Here is a 23,734-nt window from a genome sequence, read left to right as displayed (position 1 = left end):
CCAGCACTGGCTGGTGTTTGTTTGCGACCCTGCTTCTGCTGTGTTTTGACTTTGGACTTTTAAGCAGGACGTTAGCAGCTGTTAGTTTGTCTCTCTGGGCTGTGTTGGTTATTGACTCTCTGTAGCGCTGTGGTTGGACTGCCCAGCGCTGTGCTCGCAGACAGACATACTTCAAAGTCATTCAGGATGGTCACGATTGTACTGCTGTGACTGCGGTCCATGGCCCGTCCCAAAGCCTGGTCCTTGGAGTGTTGTTTACACTCGCCTGACAGTGATGCAGAGGGCAAGATGGCGCTGAGCTCGCTACAGCGTGTTTAGGGGACGAATTTGAGACCTTGTAGTTGGGTTGTGTCGGGTCCGCTGCAATGACAAATGGCAATTGACAGCTTTAGGGACAGACCACAGGTTTTTGATGTGTGATCTCTTTAGATGCAATCTATATATCATCTCTAGCTCTGTTCTGCCTCCCCTTCTCCCTAATTGAAAGTGCCACCTTTCTCTCTCTCTCTCTGACAGAAAGTTCCGTTGGGGAGAGGGATGACTAAAAATAACTCCAGTGACCACACAGCTATTGTGTGCCTTATTCCTTTGCCCTTGCAGGCAGCCTTGTTGAGTGTGTACGTCACGGTGTGTGTTGTCAACACATGAGCCAAACTACCAGATAAAGTTTGGTGGTGTTCTGTTATTGAGGCTGATATGCAGCTAGCGGCTGGGCCTAGTGTTGGATGAAGCTGTCACAGGAATGTGCGACTGGCTCCTGCAGTCTTTCAGTCAGCATAGAGAGGGAGACCGGCAGAGAGAGAGGATGAAAGGACAGTGAGGGACGAGGGACAGAGGAATAAGGGACTTTGCTAACAGAGATGTCTTTGTGCTCAAAGGAAGACCCCCCTCGGGAAGAAGTGAAGAAAATAGAAACCATTGTGTCGCACGTGCAAGTGCTGCAGTGAAAGTTGAAAAACCTGTCCTCTCTTTCCCCTCTCACCCTCTTCCCTCTCTCCCGCTCTCTCTTTCCCTCCCTCCCGCTCTCTCTCTTCCCTCCCTCTCTCTCTCTTCCCTCCCGCTCTCTCTCTTCCCTCCCCCCGCTCTCTCTCTTCCCTCCTCCCTCTCTGGTTTCTCTCTCTCCTCTGTTGAATGACCTTGGGAGATCAGAGCTGAGCGAGTGGTTCCTATAGCTGGTTTGAAGCAGAACCAAGGGCAACGTTAACAGGGCCAGATGGACAGACAGTTCTGACACGGGCCAGGGCAAGCACAAATTTCAAGTACAAAATCGACCATCGACGGATCAAACATATGTATGCAATTCTAGCTGTGTATTCTGGGTTAATCTGTAATTCACTGACTGGCTGAGAACGAGAACCATCTCCTTGTTTTTGTTGTGCTTGAGTAGATTGTTTACCCAGCACATTGCAAAACTGCCAATTTCTGTTCCCTATTTTTTTTTTTTGGGGGGGGGGGGGGGATTTTCATACTGTTTCTGTACCATACCAGGTATACGGTATTACTGAATGTGCATACAAGGAGCGCTATTTCTAAAAACTAAAATAAAACCCTTTTGATTATTTTTTTATAAAAATGTTGATGCACAAAACAATTTAGACACCAGGGAAGTTGATCCAGGAGGGAATTAAATATCTGCTGTGACCAAGAAGCTTGGTCTTGATATCTAGCCACTTAGCTAACAAGTTAGCAAACCAAATGCATAGCTGGAGTCCTGAGCTGGATATAATAATTTGACACATGTTAGATTTCTTATAGTTCTGCTTAACTTATAGTTCTAAGCGGTGGCATAATAGCACACAACCCTGCAAGCCCCTGGGAGGTACAATTTTGTCGTTATATGGTATAAACAGTATATTACTCCCAGCCTATTGGGTTTTTACTTCTGCCCCGAATGAATATATCTAGTTGTTTTAGGTTTGGTATGCCGCTGCCGCTATGCCCATAATAGGTCCCTTAGGATTCAACAATGATTGTTTTTTTCTTTTCAGTTTCTCTTCACTCAGTTACAAATTTTCCCATTGCTTTATTTAGAGATGTTCATGTTCACGCTTGTCCTACACTGGTTTCTCCCCATACTGATTTTAATTTGAGTAGAACTGGATAGAGCAGCGATACTGAGCTTCCAATGTCAATTCATAACGGGAAAATAAAAAAAGCATGACATTTTGTGTTTTTTTCAGGATTTAAATTCTGACAAAGTACCTGTTTTGGATCAATTACACCCTAAAAAACACAGAATTTGACTTTGGCTTGTCACGATACCACCATTTTACAAACGATACCAGGCCAAGTATCACGATGCCAAGTTGAATCGCGATATCACGGTGGGGAGAAAAACTGTGACCTAGCGTCCTGTTTGACCCGTCCCCCGTATACTTGTTCTCTAAAAATCTGTCTAGTTAGGTAACGTGATTGACAAACGTTGTCTTATCAAACCAATAAGTATTGACCTGAGATTAGTTTAAAATGGCCAGTAACATGGTTTGTAAAATTATATAAAATGCGCTCAAATAGAAAATAAAAAAAGGCATATCCGGTAATATGGTCATTTTTTAACCGTTTAGGCTAGAGACAAGACTTCCGGTAATATGGGTCATTTTTTAACCGTTTAGGCTAGAGAAAATACTTTTTCTTTCCATTTTTCTCCCTCTGACGTTCTTAGGTTGCATGACAGTGAACTTGCAAATTCTACTCAGACTGGTCTGTGCTTGATGGAATTATACAATGTATCAACATTGCTTTCTTTGTGCGCTGCTCCAATGTAATAAATGTACAAATCTAACAACAGTGGACTCATGAGGGTCTGCATCCCGCTCGCCATCACAGCTAAACTATTTATTAAGAAAACCGATGAAGGAATATATGTGAAGAGCAGACAGAGAGAAGCTTTTGATTGAGGGCAGGTAGAGGGGGGGCAGGTAGCTTAGTGGTTAAGAGCACTGGGCCAGTAACCGAAAGGTCGCTGGTTCGAATCCCCGAGCTGACTTGATGAAAAATCTGTCAATGTGCCCTTGAGCAAGGCACTTAACCCCAATTGCTGTTTAAAAAAAAGGATTACATCTGCCACACATGATATGCGCATCAAATCAAATTTATTTATATAGCCCTTCGTACATCAGCTGATATCTCAAAGTGCTGTACAGAAACCCAGCCTAAAACCCCAAACAGCAAGCAATGCAGGTGTAGAAGCACGGTGGCTAGGAAAAACTCCCTAGAAAGGCCGAAACCTAGAGAGGAACCAGGCTATGCGGGGTGGCCAGTCCTCTTCTGGCTGTGCCGGGTGGAGATTATAAGAGAACATGGCCAAGATGTTCAAATGTTCATAAATGACCAGCATGGTCCAATAATAATAAGACCGAACAGTTGAAACTGGAGCAGCAGCACGGCTAGGTGGACTGGGGACAGCAAGGAGTCATCATGCCAGGTAGTCCTGAGGCATGGTCCTAGGGCTCAGGTCCTTTCGAGAGAGAGAGAGAGAGAGAGAGAGAAAGAAAGAGAGAAAGGGAATTAGAGAGAGCACACTTAAATTCACACAGGACACCGGATAGGACAGGAGAAGTACTCCAGATATAACAAACTGACCCTAACCCCCCGACACATAAACTACTGCAGCATAAATACTGGAGGCTGAGACAGGAGGGGTCAGGAGACACTGTGGCCCCATCCGAGGACACCCCCGGACAGGGCCAAACAGGAAGGATATATGTGAAAGTGAAGTGGATATTATTGAACCTGCGCATACAAGAGACCTGAATTTATAAACAAAACTGACTTAATAAACAGGCACCAGCAGGTTCTTTAGATCTATAGGGCAAAAAAAGTCAATGTATCATATGAAACGATACTACAGTATTCTAAAATGTTGCTATCATAATTGGCATGATGTTCTGGCACCGTGATATTATCGTGGTACCTGCATATAATTTCTCTCCCAAAAGGCTGATTTCGTGATTGGGCCTGTTTTTCTGCTAAATAGAATCCTACAGGGCTTGCTTTTAGCGACTTTCCTTGAGTTGACCTTTTTGCATTGTTGCAAATTTCAAAGCAGTCATGCTTCTACAAACTGACCCCCGCTAAGGACATTGCATGCAGCTTGTGCAATATGTACACTCTTACTTTTTTGCACTGTAGGCCTATCATACATAATTTACTGATAGCCTAGCTAGCTTATATAGCCTAGCCATAGCCTTTGGTTGAATAACTGCAGTCATCCAGAGTATTCTGGTTTTCATCAACGTTTCAAAGTTAGTTAGTGCAGACTCTCGTAGGGGAGTCTCACAAGTCTGGATTAATGAGTTAGCCAGAACTTCTTCCGCCAACATCTTGTAACCAGTCATGGTACCATGGCTAGAGGCTTAACTCCTTAGGCTATTCTTTAACCTGCTTCAGTCCAGGTCATCTCAGAGGGCAGTTGTTCCTCTGACTGCCTCCAGGTTTTCTCCTCCTCCCCCCCGGCCCATTAACTGTCATACTCTCTGCTCTCCTCAGTCCGCACTACTGTGACCTCCATTCAGATCCACCAGCCAGGTCATTAAGGAAGCTATTAACTTCCTGCTCAGAATTAGTGTTTCACTCACTCATTTTCTCTCAATCAGCCATGCTTTTACTAGAGCAGTGAACACCTCTCTTGAGAGTGTATTTCCGTTAGCTAGCTAGCTACTTTCAGTACAGGACTCCAATCTGAAAACTCACCCTCTTTTTTGTGCCTTTGGCTTCCACCTTGGGGATTCTGAAAGGACAGTACAGTTTCAAGCAATATGGTAGTACTTAGCGACTAGTGCTTTTTGAGGCCGGTTTGGTTTAGATTACTACAAAATGTTGATTATATTTTTAACATTCAATGCGCTATGCATTATGTGGGTTGAATGATGTAACACAGAATAAAACAATTAATAAAAGTCCCATGATGGTAGTGACTACCCATTACTACTTATTAACCATCAATTATTCACATTACTTTAATAAAATATTTCAGTTGGGTATATTACTTAATTTGTTTTTGATGATTTCATTATTTAATTCCAAGACATCTATCTCTATATAGATTCTGCTTATGCTGTCTGACAATCACTATTAGTTCTTCAAAGTAAATAAGTCTTCTTGGGTATGACGCTACAAGCTTGGCGCACCTGTATTTGGAGAGTTTCTCCCATTCTTCTCTCCAGAGCCTCTCAAGCTCTGTCAGGTTGGATGGGGAGCGTTGCTGCACAGCTATTTTCATGTCTCTCCAGAGATGATCAATCGGGTTCAAGTCCGGGCTCTGGCTGATTCCACTCAAGGACATTCAGAGACTTGTCCCGAAGCCACTCGTGCATTGTCTTGGCTGTGTGCTTAGGGTCATTGTCCTGTTGGAAGGTGAACCTTGGCCCAAGTCTGAGGTCCTGAGCACTCTGGAGCAGGTTTTCATCAAGGTTCTCTCTCTACTTTGCTCCGTTCATCTTTCCCCTGATCCTGCCTGACGAGTCTCCCAGTCCCTGCCGCTGAAAAATATCCACACAGCATGATGCTGCCACCACCATGCTTCACTGTAGGGATGGTGCCAGGTTTCCTCCAGACGTGACGCTTGGCATTGAGGCCAAAGAGTTCAATTTTGCTTTGAGTTTTTAGGTGCCGTTTGGCAAACTCCAAGCAGGCTGTCGTGCCTTTTTTTTACTGAGTGGCAGCTTCCGTCTGGCCACTCTACCATAAAAGGCCTGATTGGTGGAGTGCTGCAGAGTTGGTTGTCCTTCTGGAAGTTTCTCCCATCTCCACAGAAGAACTCTGGAGCTCTGTCAGTGACCATCGGGTCCTTGGTCATGACTTGGTTTTTGATCTGACATGCACTGTCAACTGTGGGACCTTCTGTATACAGGTTGTGTGCCTTTCCAAATCATGTCCAATCAATTGAATTTACCACAGGTGGACTCCAATCAAGTTGTAGAAGCATCTCAAGGATGATCAATGAAACAGGATGCACCTGAGCTCAATTTCAACTCTCATAGCCAAGAGTCTGAATCCTTATGTAAATACATTTATAAAAAAAAAAAAAAGAGTACACATTTCCAAACATTTCTGAAAACCTGTTTTTGCTTTGTCATTATTGTGTGTAGATTGAGGTGCAAAAATTATTTGATACATTTTAGATTAAGGCTGTGATGTAACAAAATGTGGAAAAAGTCAAGGGGACTGAATACTTTCCGAAGGCACTGTATGTAGCAGGCGTACAATGGATTATAGTCTTTTTCTGCGCTCAACTATGTTGAAAATTTGCCTATTGGAAACTACATCGCACAGTTTTCTCTAGAGAAATTGTACAATGTGCGCATTGAGCACATTAAAAAAACATATGGAATGGAATTCAATTGAACCGATGTCAGTCAAATTATATCACCTCAAGTCAAGAGATTTGAGAGGACGAGATGGAAAGTTTCCATCATTTTCCTTGCACCTATCCAGTTCTTTCCGATGTAGTGCTAGTTCAGTCCACAAGTGCCCAGGTAAGGGAATGTCATTGACAGTTTGGACCTGAGCCCTGAAGCTGTTGTGAGCGTGTCGGGGGCCGACCTGCCAGGGGCGAGCAGCAGAGAGGCTGGGGCTGGCAGGAAACAATGCTGCTGATTCAGCAGATCCTGCTGCTTACTCCTGCTGAAAACCATTGACTTGAGAGAGGCGTTGGGATGGTCTGCCAACGAAGCACAGGCACATAGTGCAGGTCAGGAGAAACCCAACACTGCCACCTCACTCACACTCACTCACTCACTCACTCACTCACTCACTCACTCACTCACTCACTCACTCACTCACTCACACCACTGAAGGGCAACGGAACCGCAGAGAAGAAAACAGCACAGGGGAGCACCCCTCTAAAATGTTTAGTTTTGGCACACAATGCCACAAATTTCTCAAGTTTTGAGGGACCATGTAATTGGCATGCTGACTGTAGGAATGTCCAACAGAGCTGTTGCCAGAGAATTGAATGTTTAGCCAACTCCAACATCATTTTAGAGAATTAAGCTGTAAGTCCTCACAGTCCTCACAACACCAGACTACATGTAACCACGACAGATCATGACCTCCACATCCGGCTTCTTCACCTGCGGGATCGTCTAAGACCAGTTATCTAGAAAGCTGATGAAACTGTTTCCACAACTAACTGTGGGTTTCTACAACTTCCACAATTAACTTCTTGCGTCGAGCAATCCCGGATCCGGGATCCTATTTATAACCTCAAGCTCATTAGCATAACGCAACGTTAACTATTCATGAAAATCGCAAATGAAATGAAATAAATATATTTGCTCTCAAGCTTAGACTTTTGTTAACAACACTGTCATCTCAGATTTTCAAAATATGCTTTTCAACCATAGCTAAACAAGCAATTTGTGTAAGAGTATTGATAGCAAGCATAGCTATAAGCCTAGAATTCAGCCAGCAACATTTTCACAAAAACAAGAAAATCATTAAAATAAAATCATTTACCTTTGAAGAACTTCGGATGTTTTCAATGAGGAGACTCTCAGTTAGATAGCAAATGTTCAGTTTTTCAAAAAAACATTATTTGTGTAGGACAAATCGCTCCCGTTTTCTTCACGTTTTGGCTATGAAAAAAACCTGTATCCAGTTATAGCCTCAAGCTCATTAGCATAACGTAACGTTAACTATTTATGAAAATCGCAAATGAAATGAATGTGCTAGCTCTCAAGCTTAGCCTTTTCTTAACAACACTGTCATCATATGCTTTTGAACCATAGCAAAACAAGCATTTGTGTAAGAGTATTGATAGCTAGCGTAGCATTTAGCGTAGCATTTAGCCGGCAACATTTGCACAAAAACCCGAAAAGGATTCAAATAAAATCATTTACCTTTGAAGAACTTCGGATGTTTTCAATGAGGAGACTCTCAGTTACATAGCAAATGTTCAGTTTTTCCTGAAAGATTCTTTGTGTAGGAGAAATCGCTCCGTTTTGTACATCACGTTTGGGTACCAAAAAAGAAAAACGAAAATTCAGTCATCAAAACGGCGAACTGTTTTCCAAATTAACTCCATAATATCAACTGCAACACGGCCAACGCTGTTTAGAATCAATCCTCAATGTGTTTTTCACATATCTCTTCATTGATATATCGTTTGTGGTAGTCTCCTTTCTCTGGTGAATCGCTTGGAAAAAGACGTGCAGTTGAAGATGGCGCACCAATTTCAATGGAGGACACCGGGCGGACACCTGGCAAATGTAGTCTCTTATGGTCAATCTTCCAATGATATGCCTACAAATACGTCACAATGCTGCAGACACCTTGGGGAAACGATAGATCGGGCAGGCTCATTCCTTGCGCATTCACAGCCATATAAGGAGACAATGAAAAACAGAGCCTCAAAAATCCTGCTCATTTCCTGTTTGAAGTTTCATCTTGGTTTCGCCTGTAGCATCATTTCTGGGGCACTCACAGACAATATCTTTGCAGTTTTGGAAACGTCAGAGTGTCCTCTTTCCAAAGATGTCAATTATATGCATAGTCGAGCATCTTTTTGTGACAAAATATTGCGCTTAAAACGGGCACGTTTTTTTTATCCAATAATGAAATAGCGCACCCATAGATGTAATAGGTTAAGAATCTCTGCACAAACTTTCAAACTGTCTGAGGAAGCTCATCTGCATGCTTTTAGCCAGGGTCTTGATCTGATTGCAGTTTGGCTTTGTAACCGACTTCAGTGTGCAAATAGTCACCTTTGATGGCCACTGACCTGCTGGAGAAATGTGCTCTTCATAGATGAATCCTGGTTTGAACTCTACCGGGCAGATGGCAGACAGCGTGTGTGGTGTCGTGGGTGAGCGTTTTGCTGATGTCAACGTTGTGAACAGAGTGCCCCATGGTGGGGTTTTGTTATCGGCAGGCATAAGCTCCGGACAACAAACACAATTGCATTTTATCGATGGCAATTTTAATGCACAGAGATACCATGACGAGATATTGAGGCCATTGTTGTGCCATTCATTCGACACCATCACCTCATGTTTCAGCACGATAATGCACGGCCCCATATCGCAAGGGTCTGTACAAAATTTCTGGAAGCTGAAAATTGATGTCTCAATTCTTCCATGACATCTACGACCGCGTTTTCCAGTTCCCTCCAATTTCCAATAACTTTGCACAGTGCACAGTCATTAAAGAGGAGTGGGACAACATTCCACAGGCTACAATCAACAGCCTGAATAACTCTATGCGAAAGAGTCACACTGCAGGAGGCAAATAGTGATTACCAGATATTGACTGGTTTTCTGATCCATGCAACTGCCTTTTTTAAGGTATCTGTGACCAACAGATGTATATCTGTATTCCCAATCATGTGAAATCCATAGATGAAGGCCCAATGAATGTATTTTAATTGACTGACTTCTTTATATGAACTGTAACTCACAAAAGTCTTTGAAATTGTTGCATGTTTCCCTCTTTCACTCCCCCCTCACCCCATTTCATGGGATTTTTGGTCTGCGGCGTTTATATTGAATGTCGTAGGGTCACTCAGAGAGCCGGATCATGTAGTCACATCTGAGAGAGCAAAGTCCCACTCCTGAGGTAGGTAGTTCAGTCAGCTGAGGTTGGGTGGGGTGGTTAGGCTTTACTTATTTATCTCCTAGTTAATTAAAGTGTGTGCTTTTTTTTTAACCCCCCCCCACACACACACACAGTGGAAATTGCACCGTTGCTGTGGTAATTTGCCTGATAGTAAATTGTAATGGTGTTAAGTGAATCATCTAATCATCATTTCTTATCTGGATACCAGTTGGAGAAAGTGTAGGTACACACACACACACACACACACACACACACACACACACACACACACACACACACACACACACACACACACACACAGATGTCTTCCTCTCCTGCTGTATCCATCACAAAACTCTGGGCCGCCTTGGAACTGTAAAAAGAGACAAACAAAACAGTGTTCCTGGAAGGAGACGTGTCCTTATACTGTTATTTATTAAGGCTAAGTGTTTCTTTGCTTTGTCACTCAGACCAGAACAGGTTTCAGGTACAAGTAAAGAAACAGTCAACTAGACAAGGACATAGAGGGCATTCGGTTTGTCATCGTAGGCTTAGCCTGACTCCACCATAAGATTAGAAATACCATCACCGTTACTTTCATCTGTGCCCTCTGGAGTGCTGTGATTGTTTTGTAGGTGAAGAGGAAGCTGGTTAGGGATTTGCAACAGGACTTTAATCAACCTTGAAATTAAACTGGACACTCGGCAGCCCAACTCATCACAGCCACTTTTAGAGGTCAGTTGCTGTCTAAGCCCGCCACAGCATCGGCCCTGGTTGATTTATCAACCCCTCCACCCCTGACTCCATTCTGATTGATTCATCGAGGCCCCTGACTCCATTCTGATTGATTCATCGAGGCCCCTGACTCCATTCTGATTGATTCATCGAGGCCCCTGACTCCATTCTGATTGATTCATCGAGGCCCCTGACTCCATTCTGATTGATTCCATTTGAAAATAATGGAACGGAATGCTCTTTTTTCTCTCTTTTTTTAATGCTGTCTGTGTGTTGAGCTGCTGGAGGACGTGAGCTCAGCTGTGGCCAATGGCTGAGAGACTGGACTCGTCTTTATGTGGTCATGCTTTTCTCTCCCTCTCCCCCTCTCATCATCATGTCTGACCCACATAGCTGGTTGGCATAGCTGTCGCACTGCTACAGCCTGCCCTACCCTGTCTCTTACCTCCCCCTGTTCCAGCCTCTGGCACTTTGTCTCATCATGTACAGTTGACCAGCATTAATCCAACGGACACACACACCACACCCGGCTATTAGTGTTTCCCTTTACCCTCGTCGCCTGCCCATTCTTCCCGGGGAAGAAGAGAAAGGGAGGGAGATAGCTGTGTAGACTCTCCAGCACTGCAGGCTCAGACAAGCAGGCCAATATTCACAGCGGAATTCCTGGCATGCCATAGTAACCTGGCGTGTCCCCTTGGAGCCAGACTCCGGCCTCACGTTACACAATGACGTGTGTGTGTGTGTTTTTTGGTGTTTGAGTGCGGTGGGGAGTTGTTATTCGAGGGATTGGAATAGAGCTCTATTTAGGATACTCTGAGCTCCTGGAGTGACACACACACACACACATCGGGCACTCAGGCCTGTCGTCATACTTGGGGTCACTAATACCCCACACATGACAGACTGGTCTCTGTTCCACTCCATTGGTGTAAACTTCCATGACCATAGAGTGGAGTTTAGTCTGCTGTAATACCCCACACAGTGACATGACAGACCAGGAGCTGTAGGTGACTAATGTGATTGAGCCATTCAGATTCATGCAGCGATCTGTCATTAGGCACGTCAACACACAGGATTAATGGGCTGCTACAGAAATAGAATCGACCCGCTATATTTATAATTCTATGTACTCTAACTGTAAGTTAACCTACAGAGTTCCTAGAGCTCTGGCCAGTGCAGCCTTTGGGTGCAATTGTCAGTCAACTTGTCGGTTTAGTTGGTTCCTGGGGTAGATGTTGTGTTTTTGTCTGATCCTCTCGCTTCTCCCCTGTACAGTGAGCATGTCTGCAGATTCGTTTGGCGCCGGGGGCAGCGATGCCCAGCAGAGCCTACAGTCCTTCTGGCCCCGCGTCATGGAAGAGATCAGGAACCTCACGGTGGTATGTCACGGCCTCCCTCTGATTGAATGCACACTCGTGCGCACACACACACATACAAAGGCACACACATCACACCTCACAAGTGGTTTCCACATGACCTGCCCCTAACACCCCTTGGCTCTGTTTCAGAAGGATTTCCGCGTGCAGGAGTTGCCTCTCGCCCGAATCAAGAAAATCATGAAGCTGGACGAAGATGTGAAGGTATGAGGCAGGTCCCCGCCTTCTGCGATTGCTCTATGAAGTCTTCATCAACACCCCCACTCAGATAACAATATATAGTATTTTGGAGCTGAGGTGTGGCTACACGGCTGGCTGAAATGAACACCGCATCCAATAGCTCATTGTGTAGGAAACATTTTGACTTGGCATGTTATTTGGAATCTTACCTCCTCCCATGTTGAGTCCCACGTCACATTGTATGTTGAAATATACACACTGATCTCATTAGACCATCATCAGCTTATCACCCAACAGGGCTATTCCTGCTCTGCTCTGAGAGGACAGGCATGGGGAGTGTGTGTCCGTATCCGTGTCCAAGTAGGGCTCCTCCCGAGAGAGATAAGCAGTAGCAGCTTAAGTGTGAGGAGGAAGGTCAGCAGATCACTAACATACTGGACATCTAGCAGGAACCCTTCTGATAGCTATGACCCAGAGTGTGACAGAGAGGGGTGTGATGCTAGCCATGACCCAGAGTGTAACAGAGAGGGATATGATGCTCGCCATGACCCAGAGTGTGACGTGATGCTAGCCATGACCCAGAGTGTGGCAGAGAGGGGCGTGATGCTAGCCATGACCCAGAGTGTGACAGAGAGGGGTGTGATGCTAGCCATGACCCAGAGTGTGACAGAGGGGTGTGATGCTAGCCATGACCCAGAGTGTGACGTGATGCTAGCCATGACCCAGAGTGTGACGTGATGCTAGCCATGACCCAGAGTGTGACGTGATGCTAGCCATGACCCAGAGTGTGACAGAGAGGGGCGTGATGCTAACCATGACCCAGAGTGTGGCAGAGAGGGTTGTGGTGCTAGCCATGACCCAGAGTGTGACAGAGAGGGGCATGGTGCTAGCCATGACCCAGAGTGTGACAGAGAGGGGCGTGATGCTAACCATGACCCAGAGTGTGGCAGAGAGGGTCGTGGTGCTAGCCATGACCCAGAGTGTGACAGAGAGGGGCGTGATGCTAGCCATGACCCAGAGTGTGACAGAGAGGGGCGTGATGCTAACCATGACCCAGAGTGTGGCAGAGAGGGTCGTGGTGCTAGCCATGACCCAGAGTGTGACAGAGAGGGGCGTGGTGCTAACCATGACCCAGAGTGTGACAGAGAGGGGCGTGATGCTAGCCATGACCCAGAGTGTGACAGAGAGGGGCGTGATGCTAGCCATGACCCAGAGTGTGACAGAGAGGGGCGTGATGCTAGCCATGACCCAGAGTGTGACAGAGAGGGGCGTGATGCTAGCCATGACCCAGAGTGTGACAGAGAGGGGCGTGATGCTAGCCATGACCCAGAGTGTGACAGAGAGGGGCGTGATGCTAGCCATGACCCAGAGTGTGACAGAGAGGGGCGTGATGCTAGCCATGACCCAGAGTGTGACAGAGAGGGGCGTGATGCTAACCATGACCCAGAGTGTGACAGAGAGGGGCGTGATGCTAGCCATGACCCAGAGTGTGACAGAGAGGGGCGTGATGCTAGCCATGACCCAGAGTGTGACAGAGAGGGGCGTGATGCTAGCCATGACCCAGCAGCTCCTGCAGCCTGCTTCACCGACCACCTCCTGCCCAGGCCAACTTCTAAATGTCACTCTGTGGAAAGGTTTTCTAAAGGTTAGGTCTCCCCCTTTAGCAGCAAGGGATACGGGCGGTCTATCTATACTATATTAGTTTTTAACATGTCATCTCAATGTCTCCATAGATGATCAGTGCAGAGGCCCCGGTGCTGTTTGCCAAGGCAGCTCAGATCTTCATCACAGAGCTCACACTGAGGGCTTGGATCCACACTGAAGACAACAAGAGACGCACCCTACAGGTCAGTCACACCCTCCCTAGTCTGTATAGAGGTCACACACACACATTCACACAGACAACACATGCAGACTGCTGGCCCAAGTTTACGTGTAAAGACCTCACACATGTAGTCTGCTGCCCAAGTTCACATGTAAAGACCTCACACATGTAGTCTGCTGGCCCAAGTTCACATGTATAGACCTCACGCATGTAGTCTACTGGCCCAAGTTCACGTGTAAAGACCTCACACGTGCAGTGTGCTGGTCCAAGTTCACGTGTAAAGACCTCACACGTGCAGTGTGCTGGCCCAAGTTCACGTGTAAAGACCTCACACGTGCAGTGTGCTGGCCCAAGTTCACGTGTAAATACTTCACGTAGTGTACTGGTCCCAGTGTGTGTGTGTGTGTGTGTATAGAGGCCCCACACGGCCATCCCCTGAGGACCTGCTCTGTTAAATTCCTTCTCTCTCTGTGTCGACTGTGAAAGCAGGGCTCGGCTCCCGTGACCCACTTTTACTTCGAATGCCATTTTGCCTGCTCTCTGATCCCAGAGCCAGGGGAATTACATGGATCCTGGTGTGATGAAAGGGATGGCGAGAGTGGGAAAGAGGGAGAGCCAAAGTGAGAGAATGAGTGAGGGAATGGGAAAGAGAGAAGGAGGAGAGACACAAAGTGAAAGATTGTGAAAGAGTGTGTGAGAGAGAGACGTTGAAGAGAGTTGATCAGAGTGGTTTGGAAAGCCAGGGCCAGTCACACCTGGGTGTTAAGGGTCGACCAGACAGTCAGCCACACACTGAAACTTTAAACAGAATACCCCACTTCTTTCATCTCCATCTATACACATACCTGTATGTGTGGGATACTGCTTTGCACAATATCTTGGCAAATTCTGTCCTTCAACATGGCTTCATAACAGTGGGGCTGAATTACAAAGTCAAATCTCACTCCTATAAATTCAGAGTGAAAATGTCATTCAGTTGAGCTTTGTTAACCTTGAAATAGAATGCCAATTTGGCATGTTAATTACATTTCTACACCACAGATGGTGATGCGTGTCTGGCGTATGCTCCTCGTCTGTGTGTGTTGTTAATAAGACAGCTCTGCTTTCAATCACACTCGATCTCTCTCTCTCACACACACTCCGGCTCTCGCCAGAGTTCCATTGTGCTGACAGCACGCCGATTAGGGTCACCATGGTGACACTCATCAATATAACAACTGTGGATGTGACCCGGTGTTACCAGATATTAATCACAGCACTATAAATAGACTGATGGTGGGGACTTAATATCCAATGGAAAATCACACACACACACACACACACACATACACACACACATACACACATACACACATACACACATACACACACACACACACACACACACACACACACACACACACACACACACACACACACACACACACACACACACACACACACACACACACACACACTAGAAGGGGGAGCCCAGTAGGACAGTGATGCTAAGAATATGTTACAACTCCCGATTGTTGTTCATCTGGTGTTTCTTACAGTGGGCCTATTCCTGCTGTTTTTTTACATGGTGAATGTTCAGGCTGGGAATTGCCAGGGACCTCACAATACGATATTGTTACAATACTTCGATGCTTCTCACTAGTTAAAAAGAAGATGTAGGGTGAAAATACAGGAAGTTTTGGCGCAGGTACAGCCGACTAGTGCTAGCTAACGCTACCGAGGCAAAAACAATATTTTCTAAAATTATAATAATAAAAAATATTATATATTATACTTTTTACTGATCAATACTTGGAGTCAAAGTATCGATATATTGTCCAAAATAATATTGCGATATGTAACAAGTGTGTGTGTGATTGAAGTAGGCTTTTACAGTTCCACTGTGAGAGAGCTCCTTTTAGTATTGTTTACAAAGCTGCAGAATGTTCGGGTATGACCTAGAAGATTATATAAACGGTCTTTTCTTCAATCGTTTTCAAAAAGGCTATATTTGGAGAGAGCAGCAGAAGTAGAAAGCCGGTTTTATATTTAGTCTAGTTTCTGCACATACTGAATGAGGAGCCTAATGTTCACCCTCAACTCTTATCCTGTGTTTCAGAGGAACGACATTGCCATGGCGATAACAAAGTTCGACCAGTTTGACTTCCTCATCGACATCGTGCCCCGGGATGAGCTCAAGCCCCCTAAACGACAGGTAGTGTGTGAGAGTCCATCTGCATTTCATTTCAGGACCCCGGCAGGGTGTAGTACCACTCCTGGCAGCCTGGAGGCGCTGTAAACATCCTTGACTGGAAGCTGGTGTTCGGTCAGCGAGGGCTTTCAGTCGGATGTTTGCAGCGTCTGGCTGACCCTTACCTCCAACATCCCTCAACAGTACCACCAATACCCCATAGCTTGTAATCACTATCAACATAATCACCACTGTGTTAACTGATGCCCTCTGCCACATTACAGTTTGATAGTGGTACAGGTTTTAGAATAGGCAGTGCCTCCCAAGCATTTGTAAGTTGTGACCTACCTAAAATGATGGTATTCTATCAGTACATCCATAAATCAATATAGTTGACCTGATCTGTGACCAGGGGTGTAAACATCCTACACTCTCAGCTGTGTCATCCTCGAGCTGGGAGAGGGGTGTTTACACTTCTGGTGACGGGCAAATCGGCTACCCCAGGGAAGATCAACCAACCAGTAGCTTTTAGGGAACTGTTACCCTGTACTTGTGATGAGGCCTTGCCGTGGCATGGCTCTAACTGATTTTGGGCTGTATATTATGATAACTAGGCACAAGGAGGGTACAGACTTGTTAATGGTTGATCATGTCCAATGTGTCACTAAATTAGCTTTCCTTTCACACTTTGATTTAGAACATTCTCAATAATGTATCAAGGCCTTGTTTTTTTATGAATAGAAATTATCCCTTTCAGTCTGAAGTGTTCTTGTGAAAAATGTTGTTGATCATCACAGTGATAATGGATTTACTAATGCATTTATTTTCTGTTTCTATTATTTTTTATTTCTTATTGTTGAGAAGCTGCTAGTAAGTGTTTAGTTGGACGATGTATACCATGTATATCCCATACATAAGACTAATAAAACGTGAAAGTAATGGATCCTCTGGTCGTGTCCCAAATGTCACCCTGTACCCTATAAAGTGCACTTGTTTTGACCAGCGCCTGTAGGGCAGGCCCATAGGGCCCTGTTCAGAAGCAGTGCACTACCTCGGTATTATGGGGCCATTTGGGACAGAACCTCCATTCAGAATCACATTACTCATCCATCCAGAGCTTATTAGTTATTTATCGGGCCTCTCGCTTATTGTATTACGCTGGCAAAATAATTAATGGAGATGTAATGGACTGATATGCTTCTCTTTCTGCCCTTCACTCTGTTATCCTCCTCTCTCTCGCTCTCTCTGTCTTCCATTCTCACCCTCTCTTCCTGTGTGTGTGTGTGTGTGTACAGGAGGAGGTGCGTCAGTCAGTGGCCCCAGCAGAGCCGGTTCAGTACTACTTCACCCTGGCTCAGCAGCCAGGTCAGGTCCAAGTGCAGGGTCAGCAGCAGGGTCAGCAGCAGGGCCAGCAGGCCACGGGACAACAGACTACCACCATCCAGCCCGGACAGATCATTATCGCACAGCCACAGCAAGGACAGGTACGCTGGAGAATAGACACACACACACTCATACGCGCTGCACACACAACGCACCACACAGACTGCAAATAACCAGTAAGGTACCGACATACAGCATAGGCAAAGGCATATTATAAACTGGGTGGTGACAGCCCTGAATGCTGATTGGCTGACAACCATGGTGTATCAGACCGTATACCACGGGCATGACAAAACATGTATTTTTACTGCTCTAATTATGTTGGTAACCAGTTTATAATAGCAATAAAGGTACGGGCTGTATCCAGGCACTCCACGTTGTCATGCTTAATATACCACACCCCCTTGGGCCTTGTTGCTTAAGTATAACACACCACACAGCCTGGCAGAACACAAGCTCTCCTAACATACCCAGTCAACAACCCTGTGAAGTCCAGTGTGAATGGGGGAATAACGGCATTAACAGTGGATTTTATTGATATTATCGTTGGCAAGCACAGCCGATCCCCACTTTGGCTTCAACTCTTTCCCACCAGCAGGGATGATTGACCCGTACACCCAACACACACACACTCCCAGCTATACAAGCAGTGGTCCAGAGCCATTTGATCTGCACACTTCAGTCACTCCCCTCTCCACTGGAGGTCTGTAACACATTAAACAGTAACACACTAGGGCTGCGTCTGGTCAAAAGTAGTGCACTATGTAGGGAATAGAGTGCAGCCCTGGTCAAAAGTAGTGCACTATGCAGGGAGTAGGGTGCCATTTGAGACGTAGTCCTAGTGTGTTACTGTTTAATGTGTTACGGACCTACAGTGGAGAGGGGAGTGACTGAAGTGTGCAGATCAAATGGCTCTGGGCCACTGCTTGTATAGCTGGGAGTCCCTGTGAGACTGCTCTCCACCCCTCCACTGTACTTCTCTCTGAAGAGGAGGAACCCCCACCCCCTCATCCCTAGTTTGTCGTCTTCTCTGGTCCCCACCACCCCTAGTCTGTCTTCTTTGTCTTTTCTCTTTTTGTTCTCTCTCGCTCTTTTTTTTAATGTATTTTATTTTTCTCCCCCCATGCTGCCTTAAGTTCATTGAGTTGTCGCAGTTCCACAGTCAGACCAGAACTGTTGCTACTGTTGATATCTGCTAATGTTAATGTTACTGCTACTACTGTTGCTGCTGCAGTCCACTTAGTCACAGAGCAGGGAAGGTCACCAAATGACTGGCACCTTAGAAGAGATGACTAGTCCAGGGTGCATCACTATTGGATAACAGTCAAGAGGCCAGAGGGTTGGAGGGAGCAGAAGAACGGGTGGATAAAGTGTCATTTTTAAAAGCGAGAGTTATCTGGAGATTGAGGGCGAGGGAGGAGGGTGAAGAGAGATCTTAAATCGTGTGTGTCGCCAGACTTGACTGCAAAGAGCTTTGTCACTAGTCGTCACTGTCGTATCAGTTCTGTCAAATGCCCTCTCAGGTCACAAAGTCCCTAATGGACTGATCTGTTAGGAAACCAAACCTCCATTTCCTACTGTCGGATACATCTTTATGTTAATATAACTACCATTTCCTACTGTAGGCTACGTCTTTATGTTAATATAACTACCATTTCCTACTGTAGGCTACGTCTTTATGTTAATATAACTACCATTTCCTACTGTAGGCTACGTCTTTATGTTAATATAACTACCATTTCCTACTGTAGGCTACGTCTTTATATTAATATAACTACCATTTCCGACTGTAGGCTACGTCTTTATATTCATTAACTTCACTATACCTGGATTTCACAGCTGCTATTCCTTCATTAATTCTGCACATCACTTCTGTTCTATGCAGCATTTCATTGTGCTCACATGCTCATTGTTGTGTGTGTGATCTGACGACACCTGTCTACTGTATGTGTGTGTGTTCCTGTGCGCTCTGCATGTGCTCGTAGTCATCTTTGTAAAGCTTCCTCTCTCTCTCCTCCCTCCTCCCTCCCCTCTTCAGGTGCTGCAGGGGGCCACAATGCAACAGTTACAGCAGGTGCAGGTAGCCCAGTCACAGGGCACACCCATCACGGTAAACACCGCTCCTCAGCCGCCCCGTCCCCATCTGAAACCCCCTCCCAGTCCAGTACACCTCAGTGTAGGGTGAAGTTGCCCCTGGACGCTGATCGATTTTGCATTTCTCCCGCTAAATGGTTAGCATTGGGGGACGGAACGCTGATCCTAGATCTGATCCTAGTGGAAATTTCACCCCGGAGGGCACCCCTCCACATTGAATCAGGAAGATTAGGAGGAAGCTTGTGTTTGGCTGCATCACTAGTTCACTGAGTTTACCCCCCCCCACCCCGAGAGCCCTGCTGTCTCTCAGCAGCAGCCGGCTCATTAAAACTGCCGTTAGAATTTTTTTATTGTTGCATACTAGGGACGTTCATCAGATCCGATCAGCCAATCCTGAAGAGACTGGGTTGCCTGACACGACCATATCATCGTCTGTCAGCTTGTAAGATGAGGGGGGGTTTTCAACCCTGCCTTGTCATCGCTCTCTGTGGTCCCACTCTAACTGTAATCTACTTATTAGGCCCAGGTTTTCCAGCCCAATGTCAATCATTACATGGTCACAGTCTCCACACTCTCACCAGTTGTTTAAGAATTAACATTCTCCCTCTCCCACCCCCACCACCAGAGTGCTCCAATGACCATGCAGGTTGGGGACCAACAGGTCCAGATAGTACAGGCCTCATCCCAGGGCCAGACCCAGACGGTGCAGTCAGGACAGACCATGCAGGTCATGCAGCAGATCCTCACCAACTCTGCCGAGATCCAGCAGATACCAGTAAGAGAGAGGGAGGGGGAGGGGAGATTCTCACCTTGAGTGACCTAACTGGAAAGTTGAATCATTTCAAATTTTCTAATTTAATAAATACAACACATTTTCTTAAGTTGGCGATCAATCTCCAAACACACTGTAGAGAGCTGGTTGAACCTTCCTCTCCCCCATTTTGACACTAACTAAATAGCTCAACGATCATAATGACGTTTGTGTTGTGTTTCTATGACCTCCCCTGCCTAAAGTGGGTGTTTGTCTCCCCCGTGTGGTGGTTGTGTGCAGGTGCAGCTGAACACTGGTCAGTTGCAGTACATCCGGCTGGCACAGCCCGTCGCTGGCACACAGGTGGTTCAGGGACAGATCCAGACGCTGGGTAACACTCAGCAGGTACAGGTACTGAACAAGAACCTTTTCAATGTATAGTATTGCATCATATGTGTGTGACACTTAATCTCAATAATGTAGTCTCTGGTCTGGTATCACTATACTAGTTTATACAATAACATTAACGCTGTTACGGTAGTAACTATACGATTGTGTATTTCTATATTGTTTCATGAATTGACTTCTATATTGTCCATTGCCTTCAGTTGCATTTGAACAGAGGTGTAGGTTTTCATAGTGGCTGTGAGAACGACTGACTCCTCTCTCTCTGGTTTGTTCTCAGATTACACAAACGGAGCAAGGCCAGCAACAATTCAACCAGTTTACCGACGGACAGGTAAGACAAACATCTCCCACTCCTGTCACACACATGCACAGACCCTCCTCTCTCTCACCCTTTCCCTCTGTGTCCTTACAGCAGTTGTATCAGATTCAGCAGGTGACGATGCCGGCGGGTCAGGACCTGAGCCAGCCAATGTTCATCCAGTCCACCAACCAGACGGCCGACGGACAGGTCACCACACAGGTCAGCGGAGACTGAGGCTCCGGAAGCATCCGCCTGACCACCAGACCACCGAACCATTGATCCCACCACCTGTTACCATCAATAAGGGCAACTGGCTCAAACAGCCAAGGGACCTCCTAGGATGTGTCCCAAATGGCACCCTATTACCTACACACTATATAGGGAATAGGGTGCAATTTGGGATGTGCCCTCACGCTCATTCAATACATATGACATGATAATTACAAGGGACTCTCTGACAACAACAGTTCTTTATTCAGTACACTGGGTCAGATACCAAAGGGACTGCCCGACAACTCTCCCTCATTCCCATGTCATATCATCTCTCTCTGCCTCTGTTAGTTCCTCCTGGCACCCACACTCACCTGATACGTTCCCCAGAAAGGCCTCACCTAATGCCCATTCACGACAGCCACACACAGGGTATCCAAATGCTGAAACCTCCAGGACCCAACTTTCCTCCTTTTTAGTGACCAACTCTCTTGTTCTTCCTCCGTGTCTGTCAACCCTTGCTGTATAATCTGTATGTCTTCTGTCTCTCTGTGAAGTACACCATATAGGGGTGTCTTATGTTCTGTCTGCATCCCAAATGGCACTGTTCCCTATATAATGTACTCTTTTTGACCACGGTCTATATGGCCCTGATCAAAAGTAGTTCACTTTATAGGGAATAGTGCAATTTGGGATGAATCCTATGGAAAGCTTGGTCCTTGTTTCGTCTACAAGAGAACATGAATCATGCCATTTTGTTGTAATGTCTTAATGTATAGACTTTAAAAGAAAAAACTATAAAGCCATACTCTAAGCTAGCGCACAATAATTAATTGTAAATTGTATGAAAGACTCACACCAGCCGTGATGGATCAATTCATAGTTTGTTGTTAGTTCCTCTTTGTTTTGTTCACATTGATGAGACATGCCATTCAATGAAAGGGCTTCTAACTGTATGATGGAGTTTGTATTTAGTATGTATGACCCTTGTGCGTGTGTGTCCGTCCATTATGGTGCAGTATCTCTCCCATGGCTCAGTGGCCCTCTTCCATCTCTCTTTCCTCTTCATGAATCACCACACTGATCACTATCATTCTTGGAGCAGGGAGTGGTTAGGCCTTTCTCTGCCTTATATGCAGTCTCTCCCCTATCCAGAGTGGTTTTTGGTTCTCCTTCCTTGCTCGTAGAGAAAGCCTAATGTAAAAAAAAAAGACTTTACTGGAGCAAGGACCCCTTTTTATAGTCTTTTCTTAATACCGGTTGTAACTTGTCAAGGTTTCTTTTGAAATGACCATCCCTCCCTTTTCCTTCCCTTTCTTATTTAGTAATGACCATTATCATAGCTGTTCTTCTTATTGTTGTTTTTGCATGTAGTTTAAACTGCCAGCATGATATGCAATGGATAGGTACACATTTTATTTTTGTTCTTTTTTTTGTAAGCAAACTTTGGGTTTGTGAGGAAAAAATAATAACTAAATAAAAAAACAATACATGCAATCTTTTCAACAGAAAAGTTAACAGTTTTTCACCCAAAAGTTTTTGTTGCAAATGTGCATTTGTGTTTGAGGTGATTGAAATCTATTCATAGCCTATTGGTAACTACCACATAGTACAACATAAACCACGTTTCCATCCACAGGTTTTAATGCGAGCAATACCATAGAAACAAAAATCAAGACCGCTGTGATGGAAACGGCGTTTCGGTACAATTTTACAAATGCAGACAGAATGTAGTAGTTTAACATGATGGGATCATTTTGTGTCGGTAAAAATCGTTATGCGACAAATGGCGGTGGAAACGCCTTTATGCACAAATATTGATATAACTATCATAACGAAGTAAACTTGGAATGTTGGGTGGTCTCCCACTAAGACCCAGGAAACTGGTTTATTAGGCAACAGATGAAATAATTACGCCTTATGTCTACCAGATGGAGCATGCGTTCCGGCGGAAGTCATTCATTGTCAATTGAGCAGGCCGCAACACTACATTGGGGATGCCGCACTAGGCCGCGGTGAGTTCGGTGTACCGTGTGCATTACATTTTTAATGCTTTCTGTTCGGTGGTACAAACGAAAGTACACACAGACTCAAACTACCTAGTTGCAAAGCACATGTATGTCAAATACCTAAAATGCGAGCAAAACATACGGAAAAACAAAACATGTATTTTGTTGGTATCTGGCGTTATGCACTTCACAGGGTGGTGAAAGTGCACAGTGATGAGTTTGATGCGCCTTTCCAATACATTTCGAGGGTCATTTTCTGGTGACATGATGATCGATGGTTGATTGCCGTTGGAAAAATACACATATTCTTGCTCTGTAGAGTCTAAAATGCAATGGAAACTCTTTGAACATTCGATTTTTATTTTGTACATGAAAACTAAAGTGAAAAAGTACATTGGGGCGGCAGGGTGGTTGGAGCGGTGGACTTGTAACCGGAAAGTTGCAAGTTCAAACCCCCGAGCTGACAAGGTGCTAATCTGTCGTTCTGCCCCTGAACGGTCAGTTAACCCACTGTTTCTAGGCCGTTATTGAAAATAGGAATTTGTTCTTAACTGACTTGCCTAGTTAAATAAAGGTAAAATAAAAATAAATTGTTTGCCCTACGTCATCACGCACTAATTTTGTTTCTGCAACAAATCCGTTTGGTAAAAAAAAAAATAGAGTCCGTTTGGTGTAAACGCCACCAGTGGAAAAATGCGCATATTTTCTAAATGCGGATTTTTTAATATTTGCATGAAAATCAGTCTTTACTTTGATGG

The 23,734-nt window shown here is 45.2% G+C and overlaps 1 protein-coding gene across 9 annotated transcripts in view; it reads left to right on the top strand.

The window, feature by feature from the left end:
• Positions 1–22,464, top strand: part of LOC135549627 (nuclear transcription factor Y subunit gamma-like) — a 36,745-nt gene extending 14,281 nt beyond the window's left edge. For 4 of the 9 annotated variants that reach the window (XM_064979761.1, XM_064979765.1, XM_064979763.1 and 1 more), the window contains 10 exons: positions 11,545–11,648; positions 11,778–11,849; positions 13,559–13,672; positions 15,749–15,844; positions 17,116–17,304; positions 19,242–19,313; positions 19,923–20,072; positions 20,349–20,459; positions 20,734–20,787; positions 20,869–22,464. In XM_064979761.1, the coding sequence (XP_064835833.1) occupies positions 11,545–11,648; positions 11,778–11,849; positions 13,559–13,672; positions 15,749–15,844; positions 17,116–17,304; positions 19,242–19,313; positions 19,923–20,072; positions 20,349–20,459; positions 20,734–20,787; positions 20,869–20,991 (1,085 nt within the window). In that variant the 3' untranslated portion in view covers positions 20,992–22,464. The remainder of the gene's footprint in view (positions 1–11,544; positions 11,649–11,777; positions 11,850–13,558; positions 13,673–15,748; positions 15,845–17,115; positions 17,305–19,241; positions 19,314–19,922; positions 20,073–20,348; positions 20,460–20,733; positions 20,788–20,868) is intronic. The other 5 variants (XM_064979762.1, XM_064979766.1, XM_064979770.1 and 2 more) reach the window with 5 other exon arrangements.
• Positions 22,465–23,734: the final 1,270 nt, after the last annotated feature.

The sequence above is a fragment of the Oncorhynchus masou genome, chromosome 12, assembly GCF_036934945.1.
Source record: "Oncorhynchus masou masou isolate Uvic2021 chromosome 12, UVic_Omas_1.1, whole genome shotgun sequence".
In the NCBI taxonomy this organism is placed as follows: Eukaryota; Metazoa; Chordata; class Actinopteri; order Salmoniformes; family Salmonidae; genus Oncorhynchus; species Oncorhynchus masou.
This window is presented reverse-complemented; position numbering and strand designations above follow the sequence as displayed.